This window comes from Seriola lalandi, unplaced genomic scaffold (assembly GCF_002814215.2).
Source record: "Seriola lalandi dorsalis isolate HSWRI2012SDOR001 ecotype SW California unplaced genomic scaffold, Sedor1 jcf7180002054133, whole genome shotgun sequence".
NCBI lineage: Eukaryota > Metazoa > Chordata > Actinopteri > Carangiformes > Carangidae > Seriola > Seriola lalandi.
The window spans coordinates 433,103-449,128 of record NW_019524686.1 but is presented as its reverse complement, the minus strand read 5'-3'; the positions used below and the strand labels follow the sequence as shown (position 1 = coordinate 449,128).

Sequence of the window (16,026 nt, the reverse complement as noted above, 5' to 3'; positions counted from 1 at the left end):
TGACAAGCTGCTGACATATTTATTTTACTGCTTTAAAAAGCAACAATTACTTGTAGCCTAAGACGTTCCAAGACTTTTGCCTTCGCCTGTATGAACTGAAAGGCAGAACAGATCATATAAAACATAAATTTAACAAGTGACTAGAACCTCGCAAACAGGTGGACGTTTCTTTAACATGGCCAATGTCGAACACTTCCAGATGGCGGAACAAAGATTAGAACATCTGTGCAAGTAAGACCAGCGGATAGCTACAGCATTTTTTTTTACTTTCCTCGCAACCAGGACTGTACTTTTTATGATGCATATTTATGATGCGTCCTCCCAGATGATACCGTCTCAAATTGTTTATATACGTCGACGGAATCATCAGGAAGTTCAGTGTATAAAATTGCCTTTTATTGGGGCAATAAATTCCAGCTTCATTAAGACTGGACACCCTAACATGCCCTGTCTTCATGTTCCACCTGTGACAAAGCCAAGTGACCAGAGGCTTTTGGCTTTTAGAAGCTCCTCCTTCCTCAAACATCAGGATTAATAAGACTACACTCGAGAGAATTGGTCGTTTAGATAATTCAGGGTGCAAGCTGCAGGGAACGCGCAGTTTCTAAATCACAGTGATGAATACACAACCATGAAGTATGTAAGGCACAAATGAGTGCAAACGACATAAGTAATGATATAAAAAAACAGAAGTGTGTGCGTACATATGTGCTCTGTCCATGTGAGGAAAAGAAAAATACACTGCACAGGTGCCAGCATTTCAAAATTGACACAGATATTGTCCTCACCATGACCAGAGGTGCCAGCCCCACGTAGTCTCTCTGGGTCGTGTAGATCCGCATCATGCCCACATCCTTGACGTTCCCTGGCAACTCCAGACGCCAGGAAATCGTCTGACTCTCAGCCTTCTCTGAAACGTCTTTCGGCACAAAGTCAAGCTGCAAAACCTCCAGAAGACCCCTGTTTGAAGATAAAATTTGAAAATATAATATGCTTAAACAAGTAAAGCTTAGGTAGCGTTTTGCTGAACAGCCAGTGTGGCCGCAATGTGGATATTATGGGGCCAAGCTACTGGTCGTACAAGACCAAGTAAGGCTGGAGCAACGAAACTTATAAATGTATTTAGTGAAGTAAAGGTGTGTTTCATTGCTTATGAATTCAGAATGTGTTAATAATACTTACATTTTAAAATTAAAACTATATTATGTTTTAGGTTGGACATTCACTGATACACAGTACTGATTTCCTGTAAATGTATAGTAAATATAGGAACGTGCTGTTTTGACAGTTTCATTTACTATTAATTCAGAATTGATAGCAACAACGTGACTGTTTATGTTATTGAACTAAATTGAATTTAAATTAAGTGTTAAATGTGGACAGTAATTAAACATGAATTAGAAATTCTGTTTGTGTCCGCCCGCATACAGTTCAAGATTTAGCTGCTGAATGTTTAACTGCGATGTTCTGTTTGAGAGTAATAATTGTGAGTTTAAGGACATTGTTAGCACCTTTTGAAATAAGTAAATTTATTGTAATCTTAGACTTTATAAAGCTAATTACTAGAGTTGGTTCAGGTTAGATAACAAAGTCAAACAGTCAGTCAGTTTTCAACAGAAACATGCTGAATATTTGTGATTAAACCTCTGAAAACGTTGTATTTGACATTTTTCATAGAACCCTGTCTAGTGTCAAGAGGTAAAGGTAGTTCAGTACAACAGAGGCAGAAGGAGCTGAGGTAAGGCGTGTGCTCTCTCGTGTTCCTTGGAGGAGAAATGTAAATGTTTGCAAAGACATTTAGACACTGCCTGTAAAAATGAAAGACATAGAAATTGCTCCGACTTTCATGCAAAACAAACAGCAGAGTTTAAACCGTAAGTGAACGCAATACAAAAGAGGTCTCATTTCCATCGGCAGACGGAAGAACAAGGTGAGAGTCTGAAGGGAAGATTAAGTGAACTGGCAGAGATTTCAGCCAAATATTCTGGTCAAAGGATTGTCAAAGAAATACCATTTGATGTTATTTGATGCTGGAGAGAGCGTGTAGGCATACCTGCCAGTATGAACAGATCAAAGGGGAAAATGGAGCTGAATGTGAACGGAGCTGTGGCACTTTGAAGTGGAGTAAAACTTTGCATAAAGCAAAACAATGAGCTTCTGTACAACTCACATGTAATTAGAGGTCACAACTGTTGAAATCAGCAGCAGCGAGGACAAACGCAAGCATGTAAAATATATTTCATATTAACATAAAAAATATTCATGCTCTATCAAAAGGAACTTTTTTGTAATAATGAATGAGGAGTAACACATTATGAGATGGTTATGTGTGGCGCTCTCGGCCACTTATGAGTGTGTGAGTCTGGAAGCTTTGGACTAATGGTTAAAGATTACAGTTCCTGACTGTCTCTGAGGCTGAGATCCTTCTCACCAACATGAAGCCGTTTACAGACGGTCAGCGATACCGAGTTAAAGCTCCACAAAGAGCAACAGCGAGGTTTCAGTGAGGTTGTCAGAGGAGCTGACAGAATAAGAATATTTCTCGTCAAACAACAACAAAGATGAGAGTTACACGACAAAACTGATCCCACAATCATGTTTTTACGCGGAGTATGAAAGCAGCAGCAGCAGCGTCTTGCTATTTTAGCTTAGCATAATGACTGGAAGCAGGGCGAAATGTCTGGCCAAAAAATAGCTTGGCACATTATCCCCTGTAAAAGTACAAATTTTTTTGTTGTTGGAATGAATCATTTAGTTTCTTCCCCCTGTTTCCAGGCTTCTCAACTAACTCTTGTCGAAGATGGTGATTAAACATTATTTCCCAAAATGTATAATTATTCCTTTAAGAGATGGTTATAAAATGTTAGCAATTAGAAAAAACTAGAAAATAGTAATTCTACTGAGATATTGTATGTAATTAAAATAAGTGAATGTCAAATCTCTGTTTCTGTACCCTTGTAACATGCCTGAAGTCATGTGTGTCTTTGGAAAATGTACTTAAAAGCAAGCAAAATAATTAATGAATTTCAAATAAACATACTTTCTTTGACGTGATCCTTGTCTTTAATAAGATGGACTCAGACGGATTTTAAATGGAATACAATGATCCACACTGAAAACAGTGTGTGTGCGTGAGAGGGAGACAGAGAAACATAGAAGGGGTTAATGCCCCTATTTCCTGGAAATCTGTCTATTAAGGGGGCTTTAAACCCCTGGACATATCATCACTTCAAAGCACAGTAGTAAGAGAATCTGTGTGTGTGTGCTTCTGTGTGTGTGTGTGTGTGTGTGTGTGTGTGTGTGTGTGTGTGTGTGTGTGTGTGTGTGTGTGTGTGTGTGTGTGTCCTGGTGGGAGCTCAGTGCAAGGGACACGACTTGGACTATCTCTCCTTCCTAATCTCCCCTTCAGAACGTGCAAGCGCTTAAGCCTGGATAACGTAGCCGTGATTATGGATGATTACGGATAAGTGGGTCGGACGGACGCCGGGTGGTGTGTGTGTCTGCGTGGGCGGGAGGTTGCTGGGCAGAGGTGGCTGCTGGTGTGTGCCCCCACCAGCATCAGGAAACACTGATGAAATCAACTGGTGTGTATCAGGCAGAGAAACAGGCAGAGAAAATGCTATGAAATGAATATTCATTTACTAATAAGTCAAAGAAAGAAGACGCACTTCAGCTGCGCTTTGATCTATTTACTGCTGATATTCAAATGTCTCATTTACAATTTATTTTAGTGAATCTGGAGAGTGAAACTGTTGATCCTACGGGGTGGAGACGAGAGTTCATCCTACTATCCGACAGTTTCATATACGTATATGTGCTTTTGGTGTATTGGTGGTATTTTGGTGGACTTTGTCTGATTCCTTTGTGAAGTAATCATTTTAAAGAATGATAACTGGTTTAAAGAAAGTCGAAGGAACTGAGTAAACTAAGTTGAGCCGAGCTGCATTATGTCAAACTAAGTTGATTTTTTCTGGAAGTGTGAGCCAGCTGAGAAAACAGGAGGCCCCAATTATCAATCTTCTATTTCTGAGCATTGCTGTATCCAATTATCAGCTTCACTGCATCCAAGTAAAAACTAAACACAGCCTTACGGCTCGAAATAACTGAAATCCAGGCATTGAGGATTAAAACAACACAGAAAAAAAAAATCTAAAATAGTTACATGATGATATGGATTTATTCCTCCCATTGCTGTTTTACAATGTCCTTGTTACCGCAGTATCATCTTAATATTCTGCAGTTGTCAGACCCCATGCTGACTTTAGAAAAATGAGTGTTAGACATCAACTGTCTGTAGAGGCGGTCAGTTTTTTTTTTCTAGCTAGAAGAATTTCTGCATGAAATAGGATTTGCAAAAGGCAGAGCAGGTATAAATCTAATATATAAAACTAATTTCTTGTAATGCAGATTTCTTTCACATACAGACGGGTACGCTCTTAACTCTACGGACGAAAAGCAAGAATACAACATGGAAACTGACACAATAACTGATTCTTTTACACAGACTATAACTAAATTTTCTGTTCTTGCTTACAGTTTGTGCACCAGCACAAGAAAACAAGGCCACAAATGATTACTTTTTCCTTGGGAAAGAATTTATTCATTTTCAATTTGTCCCTGCTCCGCAAAAAGAGTGTAGAGAGAAAGTAACGTTGAAGATATTTTTTCATGACATCTGATCACACTCCTGTATGGGAGCAGTTGGGGATTATTGAAATCTCAGAAAATAAAGGCCATACGAGACAATAAGTGATAAAAGATGGAGATTGTTTTGTTTTTTTTCTATGTGTAGAGAAAGAAGTTTTACCAGGGGCTGCTGAAAACGCACAGATGTCTTATGCTGTGCGCGAGTAACTGAACATGCGGCGTACTGACCTCTTAGCGGTGATAGCGACCTTCCTGTGGCAGACGACAGAGACCGTGTTGGGGGACGCTCCTCTGCCAGGCTCCACCAGAATGTCCCACAGCGCTGAGTCGCTGGGCCGCGCTGCACTGAAGGACAGACCCGCTTTTACTGTCGCCCTGCAGTAAATACAGACACACATACATACGTAGTCTAGTTAGTTACAAAGCAGAGCATACATTTTAATCTCAACTATAAGTGTACTCTTTCAGAGACTCTCATTAACTAACTTTAATGTGAGTTGTGTAACGTAAAAGAATAAAGTAAGCTTCATACACCAACAACACATTACCAACGAACAACTGACGGTGACACTGTACAATACAGTGTGATAATGCTCCAACACTGCACACAAATATCTCAATTGTGACCATGTGTGTATTTTGTATTTGCACTACAACAAATCTTTGCTTTGGTAAAAGTAATTTCTTTGTATCTGCGGCGTGCATTCTGCACAGTGTGCGTGCACATTTGTTTGCAAAAGCATGTGGGGTTTTTTTTCCTGTGTATATATGTACATGTTTTGTATGTGTGGTGATTTGTGTAATTAGCCCTTCATATTGTGCCAAACGAGGTGAGTCGCTGACAGACTGATGTGTCGCAGGCTGCCGGCAGACTGAGAATTAGCAGGGGTATTTAATTCCCATTAGCCCTGGGGAGAACTGGGAATCAGTTAATCAGATGTCTGATTCAGACACACCAATCAGTCTGCTGGGAGAGACAAAATGCTTATTATGAATGATGTGAATGGACCAGACAGTCCTGGCGGTCCAGCAATCACCAAGGGCTTTGTTTTTTAAAGCACACCTCCCTCTGATAATGATAATGATGTTGCGTCAAATATCCTTGGACACGGTCATATAGCAGTTATACGAGTTCCAGGCTGAAAAGTAAAACGAGGGACAGGAAACTCTTCTGATCCACATTAAAAAATGCACCAATTCCCTAATCTGCACTCACACAGACACCTAGCTACAGGGTGGGAGCCTCATGTGTTTCGGAACAAGCCAATTTTTTTCATGGCAAGGATTCAACAAGGTGCTGGAAACCTTCCAGAGGGAATTCAGCCTTTGCTTACTGGAGAGCATCACTTAGCTTCTGCAGATTTGTCAGCAGGATATTCATGCTGAGAATAATTTGAAAAACCTCCACCTCAATAAGATGTTGCACACTGTGGATGCCTTTGAATTAAAGTCGTTGAAACAGTCTTGAGAGGATGTGTGACATGCTAGAAGTATGCACCTCGCAAAAGGTAGACAGCAGCCATGAAAGGATGCTTATTGTCCACGAAAGGCGAGGTAAACACATTCACAGTGCCATTAAACTTCCGTCACCCGTCTCATGGGTTGATACCAGGAAGGACAGATCCACACTTTCATTATGTCTACCACAAAACCCTTTGCTGCCATCAACAAGTTCAGACACAAACTTAGGATTTATTAGAACAAGTTTTCTGCACTACTTTTTTAGCAGTGGCCCTCTAGCCCATCCATCCTTTCATGGTCTGATAGAAAGAGATTAAATCCATATACCAATTATTGAAAAATACTAATGTGGGAATAATCATAATTAGCATATTATACTTTTTTTATTGCACATTTGCTGTCCAGTAATGGTTTAGAGAGGCAACCTGCTATTTTACAGCACATTATCTCTTTCTGTTATAACAACCTGTTGTTTGTCTGCAAACAGCTGAAGAACATTCAAACTGAAAAGATGGAAAGACACTCACACACAAAATCTATTCATGCTAGAATAATGGTCAGTATGCATAACCATGTTCAACACACACACACACACACACACACACACACACACACACACACACACACACACACACAAGTCCATATACACATGCTTACAAATACTGATTTATGATCAAAGAGCAACTAGACTAATCAATAACCACTGAAACTGAGGTCAAGGTCAAAGTTGTTTGACGGACACAATACAGTATGCATGAGCGCTCATACACACACGTGCTTGTACTTCTATCTTTGTGAGGACACTCATTGACCTAATGCATTCCCTAGCCTGACTGAACTGAATGCCTAAACCTAACCCCAAACTAAACCTCATTCTAATCCTAACCCTAAAACCAAGTCTTAACCCTCAAACAGGCATTTGAAGGTGTGTCAGTAGAGGACCAGCCAAAATGTCCTCACTTTTCCAAAATCTCCTCAGTCTGAAAAAACTATTTTTGGTCCTCACAATGTAGCATTTACAAGTTCACACACACACACACACACACACACACACACACATACACACATTTCCCGGAGACTAGCTCGAACCATAACCACTACCTGTGTAACCCTAACCCTTGCCCTAACCTTGACCGCTTACAAAAATGAGATTAAACCCAATCTGGTACACAGCTGTAGTCCCCAGTTGGACAAGCTGACCCCAGTTAACTGGTCTTTAGTCTGACATTAGTCCCCAAAAGTAGCTTAGGGCAGAAACACACACACACACAAACAGTGCAAACTGGTCTATGAAGCACATTGGCAAACTGACAGTTCAGCCAGTGCTGGATAAAGACACTTCTGGATCAAAACCTAGCCAATGGCAAAATCTCCACATTAATATTTTCATTTACGATTTCAATGAATGTTCAAGATTCAATGCATATATAAACACTGATTTTATCACAGATAAGGCAAATCAAGATAACAAATCAGAAAAACCTAATTTTGGAAGATGTTAGTTTTGTCTTTTTTTTTATCTAAAATTTTCTCTCTTTAAAAAAACAGGTGATCATTTGATTTTCAGATCAAACTAACAGATGTTTTAGCATATCAGACCCAAACTAACCATATCCACTGACTCATTTTCTTGGTGCTTGTCCAGCTCAGTGTGGCAGTAACAACAGCCCCTGATGACCACCCCTGCCAAGGGTGCAAACTACTTCAGCCAGTTCCTGTTGAGTGTGGAGGGGTTTTAACTCAATGCCAGGATCTTCCCGGATCACTGGCTTTCTCACCCACAAGCACACACTAGCCTCCCTGTGGAGTAACCTCATTTCGGGCACTTCTATACTCGCTCTTTGTCTTTGTCATTCACTACCCAGAGTTCATGACCACAGGTGGGGGACAGAATGGATATCGACCCGTAAACTCTTCACCACTGTTTTACCAAGCTCTTTCAATCTCTTTGTTTAAAACTGTGAAAGCTGGAAAGCTCCCAACTCTGTTGTTTGCCTGTTAATTCCATTAGCCGTTCATGCAAAAGTGAGGGACGGGATTTTTTTCCGGTAATTTGTTATCGGTGGACACTTTGTGTTTCCCTCATATTACATTCAAAAATTCAGCTTAAGTACTGTTTATTTTTATTTTTTGATGTTAGACTCTTATGTGTGCAGAGAAAAATATAAAATTTTGCTTCTTTTCTGCTATTTCTACCAAAAATAATATCAAGATCACAAAATGTTTGTTATTCCATTTGATAAGTGCATGTGAAAACAGTGTGTTTATGTGCTGCCTGTGTGCTGAACAGGTGGATGTAATGGCCTTTCAAAACATACGCATGCACCACACACACACACAGATGTACATGGTTAATCCTGGCAGTCAGCCCAGATCATCTCTACCCCAAAGGGTTAACCCTCTTGATTCATTTTCAATCAGGGCCACAGATTATCTGGCCTAACCCTGCTGGAGTGGACTCAATCTTGGGCCAAAGAGTGAAGTAGAGCACAGATTTCTCCCAGGAGGAATCAATCACTTTGCCAAGCTCCTCAGAGCTAGCCTTCAACTTGGACTTAACTGCTGGACTCCGTCCCCTCTTCTTGTCCAATCTCATTCTGGATGTGGCAGTGGGTCAGAAATACACAGACTGAAATCACTGACCTGACTGGGGGGAACTTCAGCACTACGGTCAGTGAGTCCAGGTTTGGGAAATATCAGGTGAAGAGGCTGTAAATCCTTCCAAATAGTCAAAACAACAGCAGATGTTAAAGGGTCAGCGTCTCTCTACCAAATTGTATTCACGTAATTTCAACAATGCCCCATTTCAGGTCAGTGGGTCTGTGTGTTTGTGTGTGTGTGCAAGCGTGTCACTGTTTGTGTATGATGTTTGAGAAGAGCACTGGGATTGACCGACACAGCCACAGGTTTAACTGCGTGCCCTATGGATTAATACACATATCTTAACATTTCTCTCCATTTGCCTGCATCCTGCTGCAGATTACCATGGCGCTGGTGCGTCTGCAGCATGATATCACTAAATCATGGGATTAGAGAGAAATTTGTCTTGTGTTTCAAACAAAACCATTAAGCTGAGTAAAGACTAGAAACAGAAACCTCACTGTGGTGGCTTTACACTTTACTGATCTGAAACATGCTGATAAAAACAATTTCACTCCACTCAGTGATGTGCATCAAAAGGCAGCAAGTAGAAACATTCACAGCAGACTGAACCATGTGTTTCAATGTGACAGGGCTGTTTTTATATTAAGTTCACTTTTCTCAGTAGTCAGGAAGATGTTAGTTATTTGTTTCCTGCGCCATTAAATAGATGCATTATTTATGAAGTCAAATACCCAGAGAACCTTGTTGAAATGTTAGTGGGATGTTGAGATATGAAAACTGGTGAATCATTTCCCAATTATTTCCCTGTTTATGGAAGAGTGCTCTCCATAACTCCCCCTCTAACTGAGAAGTTGAGCAGACAGGATATAACATGTCAGTAATTTATGAAGCCAGTGAAACTGGCAGATAACACAAGTTGTGTTGGCGCTCAAGCATTTCACGGCGTGGCCTTGATGGTGAGCCATATCAGTATTCAAGTGCCTTAAGTAACCATTTAAATGCATGGAGCTTATCCCTCATGAAGATGCTCAAATATACTGTACATCATGATGATTCAACTTAGTTTCAGTCTCTTTTTCTGCTTCACATGTTTCAGTGATGATTAAACTTTATGCGACTCCACCTAAACTCTCATCTCTGCAAACTCAGCAACATAGTTGAATAATTCTTATGTTTTCTGGGGGTGACATTCTTCACTAAACACCATCTGAAGGGCCAAAGCATGATGTTGGCATACTTACTACAGTATGCGTTCAAATTGCTTTAGTGTAATATTTGTTTATTCCAAAATGAAAGGGCAGACACAGGCTTTTGAGATACCTAAATAGCTATGCAAATATGGCAGCAACATCACCACAGTGCATACAAAACTGCCAATAAAATTTAATTTTGTAGGACTAAATACATAAAAACCCTAACAATACAGCTTTTGAATGAAAAGAGTGTAAATGCCATGTTTAATTGTCAGCATGGAAGACTGGAATCTCAATATGGTTATGAAGCACTGCGACTTGACTTCCCCTCAAGAACTTAAGGCTTGACTTCAGATCTGCACTGACAGATTTGAGATTTGGCTTGGACTTATCTCAAATTACCAGAGGCTTGGCTTGGTCTTGCACCAAAAGAACTCAAATCACTTCGGCAATGTACCCACATTATCAGAGGCCAGGGTAAACTGAAGTAATTGTTTGACATTTTGGGAAATAGACTTATTTGAAGATGAAATACAGCTCTCATGTCCACGTCTCAGACATTTGAGACTACAGCCAACAGCTGGTTATCTTAGCTTAGCATAAAGACTGGAAACTGGGTGAAACTAACAGAAGCTAACAGAATTTACCAAAACATACCATTTAGAGCACAATAATAAAAAAAATTATAATTAAAAAAAAGAGGGAAGATCTCTCACCTGAGTGTGAAACTTTCCAGGGTAGATGTACTAGCTAGGAAGATGTAGAAAGTTGCCACATCGCTGGTCTTCAGGGGCTTGGAAGATGTCTGGATCACCACGGCGCCTCCCAGCCTCAGCCGAAGGAAGGTAGGGTTTCCGGGTGGAGTCCTGAGCAGATTAACACTTCCTATCCGCCTCATCGGTGTCCCTGATCCCCCAGAGTCTCTTCCTCTTCCCACTCCTACACGTTGTAGGCTGTCCTGCGGGGTACACTGGCCTGTCTGGTCCCTCCGACTCTGGAAGTAGACCTCCACTAGGTTCCCCTGAAGCCCCTTAATTCCTTCGGTTTTTCCAGCTTCCCTGCTGGAGCTTCCTGATCGGCTGGCCGAGCTGAACCAGACAGGTTCTGGCTTCAGCTGTGCCACACAGAATCCACCTGGAGACACCAGGCACGCCCCACGAACTTCCCTTGTCTCCCAGAAGGCGTAAGCCGTCACACAGTGAGCTCCGTCCTTCGCCTTGACTCCATCGCTTGTCTTCCCGTTATCTTCCCCAGACCCCATCCTTTCTTGCCCAACAGCAATGTTGCTTTCTGTTGGCATGTGGAAGAGGATCTTAACAACAGGAGACGAGGAACGAACCTGGCGGCCCAAAATGACTGGCAGGATCCTGCGTCCACTGAAGAGCAGGTCCGGAGGGATCGGGGCGTCTACAGTCAGGGGGCCATAAGAAGCGTTGACAGTGGACTGGAGGACCCCAGCACCTGGGCCAGTGATGAGGAAAGTCTGAGTGTGGGCCTTCAGGGTGGAGTTCCCTGATGGCTCTGGACTGTCCTGCCTCAAAATCACATGGTCCACATGGAGGACCTGAAAGTTGACGGTGGGATAAACCGGAGATGGTGTGGAGGACATCCCGAGATCTTCAGCAAACTTCTGACTCTCAGCCACTGGGGGGGGGGGGGGGGGGGGGGATATCCAAAGAGAGCTTAGCACAGTAACTTCATTTCAGTGTTAGGTGTCAAATCTGTTGATACAAATATTTTTCACTTACAAAATCATTCTGTTACTGTAATTGCAAACATTTGATGGGGATGACAGGAGGACGAGGGGTTGAGAAGGGATCACAGCTGAAGAAACACAGGTAAGGGTGGAGGACGGAGGTGGGGGTTGTGTGCCAAAAGGGTTCATCTTAAGGAACCAAGGGTGATGATACTCAGGGTAAAGTCAATGAGTCAATGCAAGTCAATGCATCAAAAACGGCCCATTCCCTCACGTTGTTCCTGCACTGAAAAAGAGGATAAAGCAAAAAAAAAAAACAGAGAAGGTGTTTACGGTGGAGGAACGTGAGAATAGAGACAAACAGGAGAGAGAGGTGTTAGGCACGTCTGAATAGGCTGGAACAGAAAATTGAATGAGTTGGAGGCAACTGTAATCCTGCCTCTTAAAACTGTGCTCGCTGCTGGATCTGATGAACTTTTGCACATCAGACATCTGCGAAAAAATAACTTAAAAAGCAATTACTGCATCATTATGAACATTAACTTTTAGGATCATCAAAACTGCTGCATAATGATGAAGATTAACTGATTTATTTTAATAGTTTTATGCTCAGTGCATTTTTGGGCTCTCTGTGCCTTTCAAGCGACTGCAAACTCCGGCTATTCCTGTCCCTGAAAAGGTGAAGGGGATTTATTCACATTTGTCCTTCGCCAACCACTGCATTTAGCAGTCTAATGATGGCACTCATTGTAGCTGGAGTGATGGAGAAAAAGATCATACATACTGTCATTTTGATGTCTAGCCTGTGCCATGTAACCAGATGGTAGCAATTATGGTAAATCTACAGGTTGCGGATGAAATGTTCAGCCAAATGAAACTCTAAATGACTCTATTTCAGGAGATTAAACTCATTATATTTGTCATTGTAGTTTTCTTTTCTAGCAATGAAACACAATATTACTTTGTGTACAACTCTTATGTGGGATCCTGTGCACCAAAGGTCTCAATTATACTTGTCCATTGACACAAATTACACTTTCCACTCTCAACGTACCACTTCTACGCAATGCAGTAAAAGGAATGGCAAATACAGCATCTGAGCATTAAAAAGGCTCTTGAAACTTCCAGGATGCTGTATGTGACAGCTCCCACTTCCTCCTGCCAAAGACACTTGGTACTTTGCCATCCTCCATGTTGAAGCGCCCCGGAATTAATGTGTGTTATTTGACTTTCCCTTCCCTCAGAAAAATAACTTATCTAAAGGCAAATGCAGTGAGTGAGTAAGTTATATATCATTCTTTTTCTGATTTTCAAACCATATTTCATGAATACATCTATATGTAAATCAATTTTCTTCCTGAAGGGAAAGGAAAGTCTGTGAAAAAAAAACACAGATGTCAGAGTTAATATTAAAAATGTAGCATTCAGAAAAGCACACAGGAAGCTGTCTTTATATATTCCAGAGATCACACTGATGTTGTAAGGAGTTTTACATTAAAGGCCAAAATAGATACTGGCTGATGCACATCATTTCTCCATGATGTCTGCAGATTTAAGGCAAACCACAGGTAAAATGAAACAAAATGCAAAAGGTGATTCAACTGTGTAATGAGTTTTTTACTTTCTATTTTCGGATCCCTGCTGTTAATGATGTTTGTTTATACAAATTCTTTTTAAAACCCCTTTGAAAACCCATGAATGGATTTTTATTACATCTGGTGAACAGATAGGCTCTAGGCCAAAGATCGACTTAAATTTCTATGATGATCCACATCTGGGATTATTAGACAATTATTAGATTTGAGCCATAAAAAGGAATTCATTGTTTAAAGATAATAATCAAGGGACTGATTCCAAATTTTATATTTAGTATAAAAGTGTTAGAAATGTTTAGTTTAATGTTTGTGCTTTCTAGTTTAAATTCTGTCTAGTTTATTTTAACATCAATATTCTATTCCAACAAGGATGAGGGAGATGTGAGAATACTTTTTTTTATGTTTTTATCAATAAGCAGGACCCATGCTCTCTCAAGGTTGTAAATCCATCTTAAAATATACCCTCGTACTAAATGGCCCCCCCATCACATGGCTATATACTGCAGGTTAAAGCAGTTAATGGATTGAAGAGGACATAAAGAGGAAACTCATTCTCAGTCTGGTTCAAAACAGGTCACCAAAATGTGTGATCTTAAAACGACTGGGGAAGGGACATGAGTCATACTGAGAATATGATCACACACTCATATGTTGCTAGTAAACACTAGACTGTGGGAAAATTAATGCAGATTTCCCAAAATCCTTTGATAAAAGTAATGTTATAAGACCACATTATTTCTGTTTTAGTTACAGTCTCAGATCTGAAGCTTAAAATGAGCCCACTGCTGATGTACTCTGCTGTACATCAGTAAAAGTATTTCTTATTGATTACATATTAATTTGGTGAACCCTGGCTGGATTCCCTGAAGTATCTTGACTTGTGATATTCCGAGAAAAATGAACTATCTGAAATATTTGAACTACTATTGTAAACGTTAGTTCAATCTCAGACAGGCTCGCTGACACAACAGGCGGTACATCTGCGACTGGACTGAAAGATAAGGTTGTCATGCATATTCATGGCTCCCAAGCAGAGAAGATATCAAAGGCTGAACCCTATCACTTAGACACGCATTAAGAACACAGCTGCACAGCTGAGTCCTCCACTAGCAGGAATACGACAGTCATATGTATGAAAAATGCACACGCAGATATCATGTGCAGACATATAAATCCAGGCAATCTCAGAAAGTAGTCTTTCGCATGACATCGGTATCACAGAGAGACAGACAGCTTCCAGTGCAGGTTATGTTTAAACAACCAGAGAAACAGCTGTGCAACCGCAGCTTCAGGCCTCTTTAATCCCACAGATGCACACTGGAGAGCACGTTGTTACTTTCATTTAGACAGAGGGACAATGAAATGGGCAGAGGCCATGGCTAGTAACCATAAAACCTAGAAAATTTTAAAAAGTTACAACCCTATATACTATATATATATATACTAAAAAAACCTGAACACATCATGCAATGAAATGGTTTCATAATCCCAGTGTGAACATTTTACGAGCTGTTTCTATTTTTTAAGGCTCATTTCTCAAACACTTCCTAATACACACAACCAAATAGTCTTTTAGTGGGCCTCCTTAAAGTTTGTGCTCATAATAGCCTAAAGCCAAACAGCAGTCTGCTGCACCATCTTGTGCACATTTGAAATCAGAACCAGAATCATGACTTCAATAAAATGGGGGGGGGCATAAAGCAAACCTAACATATCCAGTTTATATGTGTGTGTTCAGATCATCAAAGCAAACACAAGACTATATGTACTCGTTTTATATTCATTTACCCTTGTAAACACAGCTGAAGCCTTTGAGGTACACCCAGTCCCGTCCAATGATCTTCATATATGTAAGGCGTTTACATCTACACGTTCTTCTGGGTGTGCTCCAGCACGAATGAAGCAACTCAGACCAGTGAGCAAATAAAAGCAGAAGCTGTTTACCACTCACCCAAAGAGCAGTCACAAATCTCACCTTTAACAGCTGTGAGAACAGCAACCGCGACAACAGGGAGCAATGAGCGGAGGGGAGAGTTGAGCTTCATTTCAGCAAAGTTGCAAGCTGTGGCCATCCACTCTGCTCCGCGCTCCGGGGCGCACCGAGGGAAGCTTTGGTGACTGTCTGCACTCAGCTGGAAGAAAGCGCTGGAAACAAATCATTACATTGTCTGATGTCCGGTGAAGTTACTTCCTCTGACTGTAGAGGATCAGGTGGGGGTGGGAAAAAAAAAAAACAAAAAAACACTGGTTCACTTTCTTATCCACATTAAAGCCTCTTCTCTTGTTGGTGCGTCTGTGTTAGTCTTCTCTTCTCTTCTGGTTTCTCTCAATGATGAGAGGGATTCTTCCCCTCCAGTAGCACTGCTCTAGCCGACACGGTAGGACAGCAACGGGCTCGGCTATTCCCATGATAGAAATCAGTAAACATGTGCCGTCTGTCAGATTAACGAGAGCCACGTGGGTAATCGCCGTTAGGGGAAGAGCTGCGCGCAAATTAAATGCACATGAGGTCAAGAGGATCAGCGGTTTCTCCACGAGTCATTTTAATGTTGATTTGACAAATTAAGGATATGATTCTGGGCCAAAGGGCAAAATCATCCTGATGATTATTAGTGTTAGACTTGATGTAAAATAGTAGTTCTGAAAGTAATTCCCATTGACACAAACATCATCTCTTCATCTATTTATGTGCTTGTACTATATTAATAAGTTTCTTACTATATTTAAAGTTCTTCTATAATAAGAGGCCTTTCTTATTAGCTGTGTGATTACTTAAGAAAGTATTTGAGGGGGGATAAAAGTTTTGTGTAGGTTTGGCCAGCTGTCAGCT

At 40.9% G+C, this 16,026-nt stretch overlaps 1 protein-coding gene across 1 annotated transcript in view; it reads right to left on the bottom strand.

Annotated features, from left to right (window-relative positions):
- The window catches only part of LOC111652974 (transmembrane protein 132D), a 31,337-nt gene extending 15,772 nt beyond the window's left edge, over window positions 1–15,565 (bottom strand). The window contains exons 1-4 of the mRNA XM_023403399.2: window positions 15,172–15,565; window positions 10,622–11,549; window positions 4,876–5,022; window positions 789–960 (exon numbers count right to left, since the gene is read on the bottom strand). Coding sequence (XP_023259167.1) covers window positions 789–960; window positions 4,876–5,022; window positions 10,622–11,549; window positions 15,172–15,268 — 1,344 coding nt within the window. The 5' untranslated portion in view covers window positions 15,269–15,565. The remainder of the gene's footprint in view (window positions 1–788; window positions 961–4,875; window positions 5,023–10,621; window positions 11,550–15,171) is intronic.
- Between the last annotated feature and the right edge of the window lie 461 nt (window positions 15,566–16,026).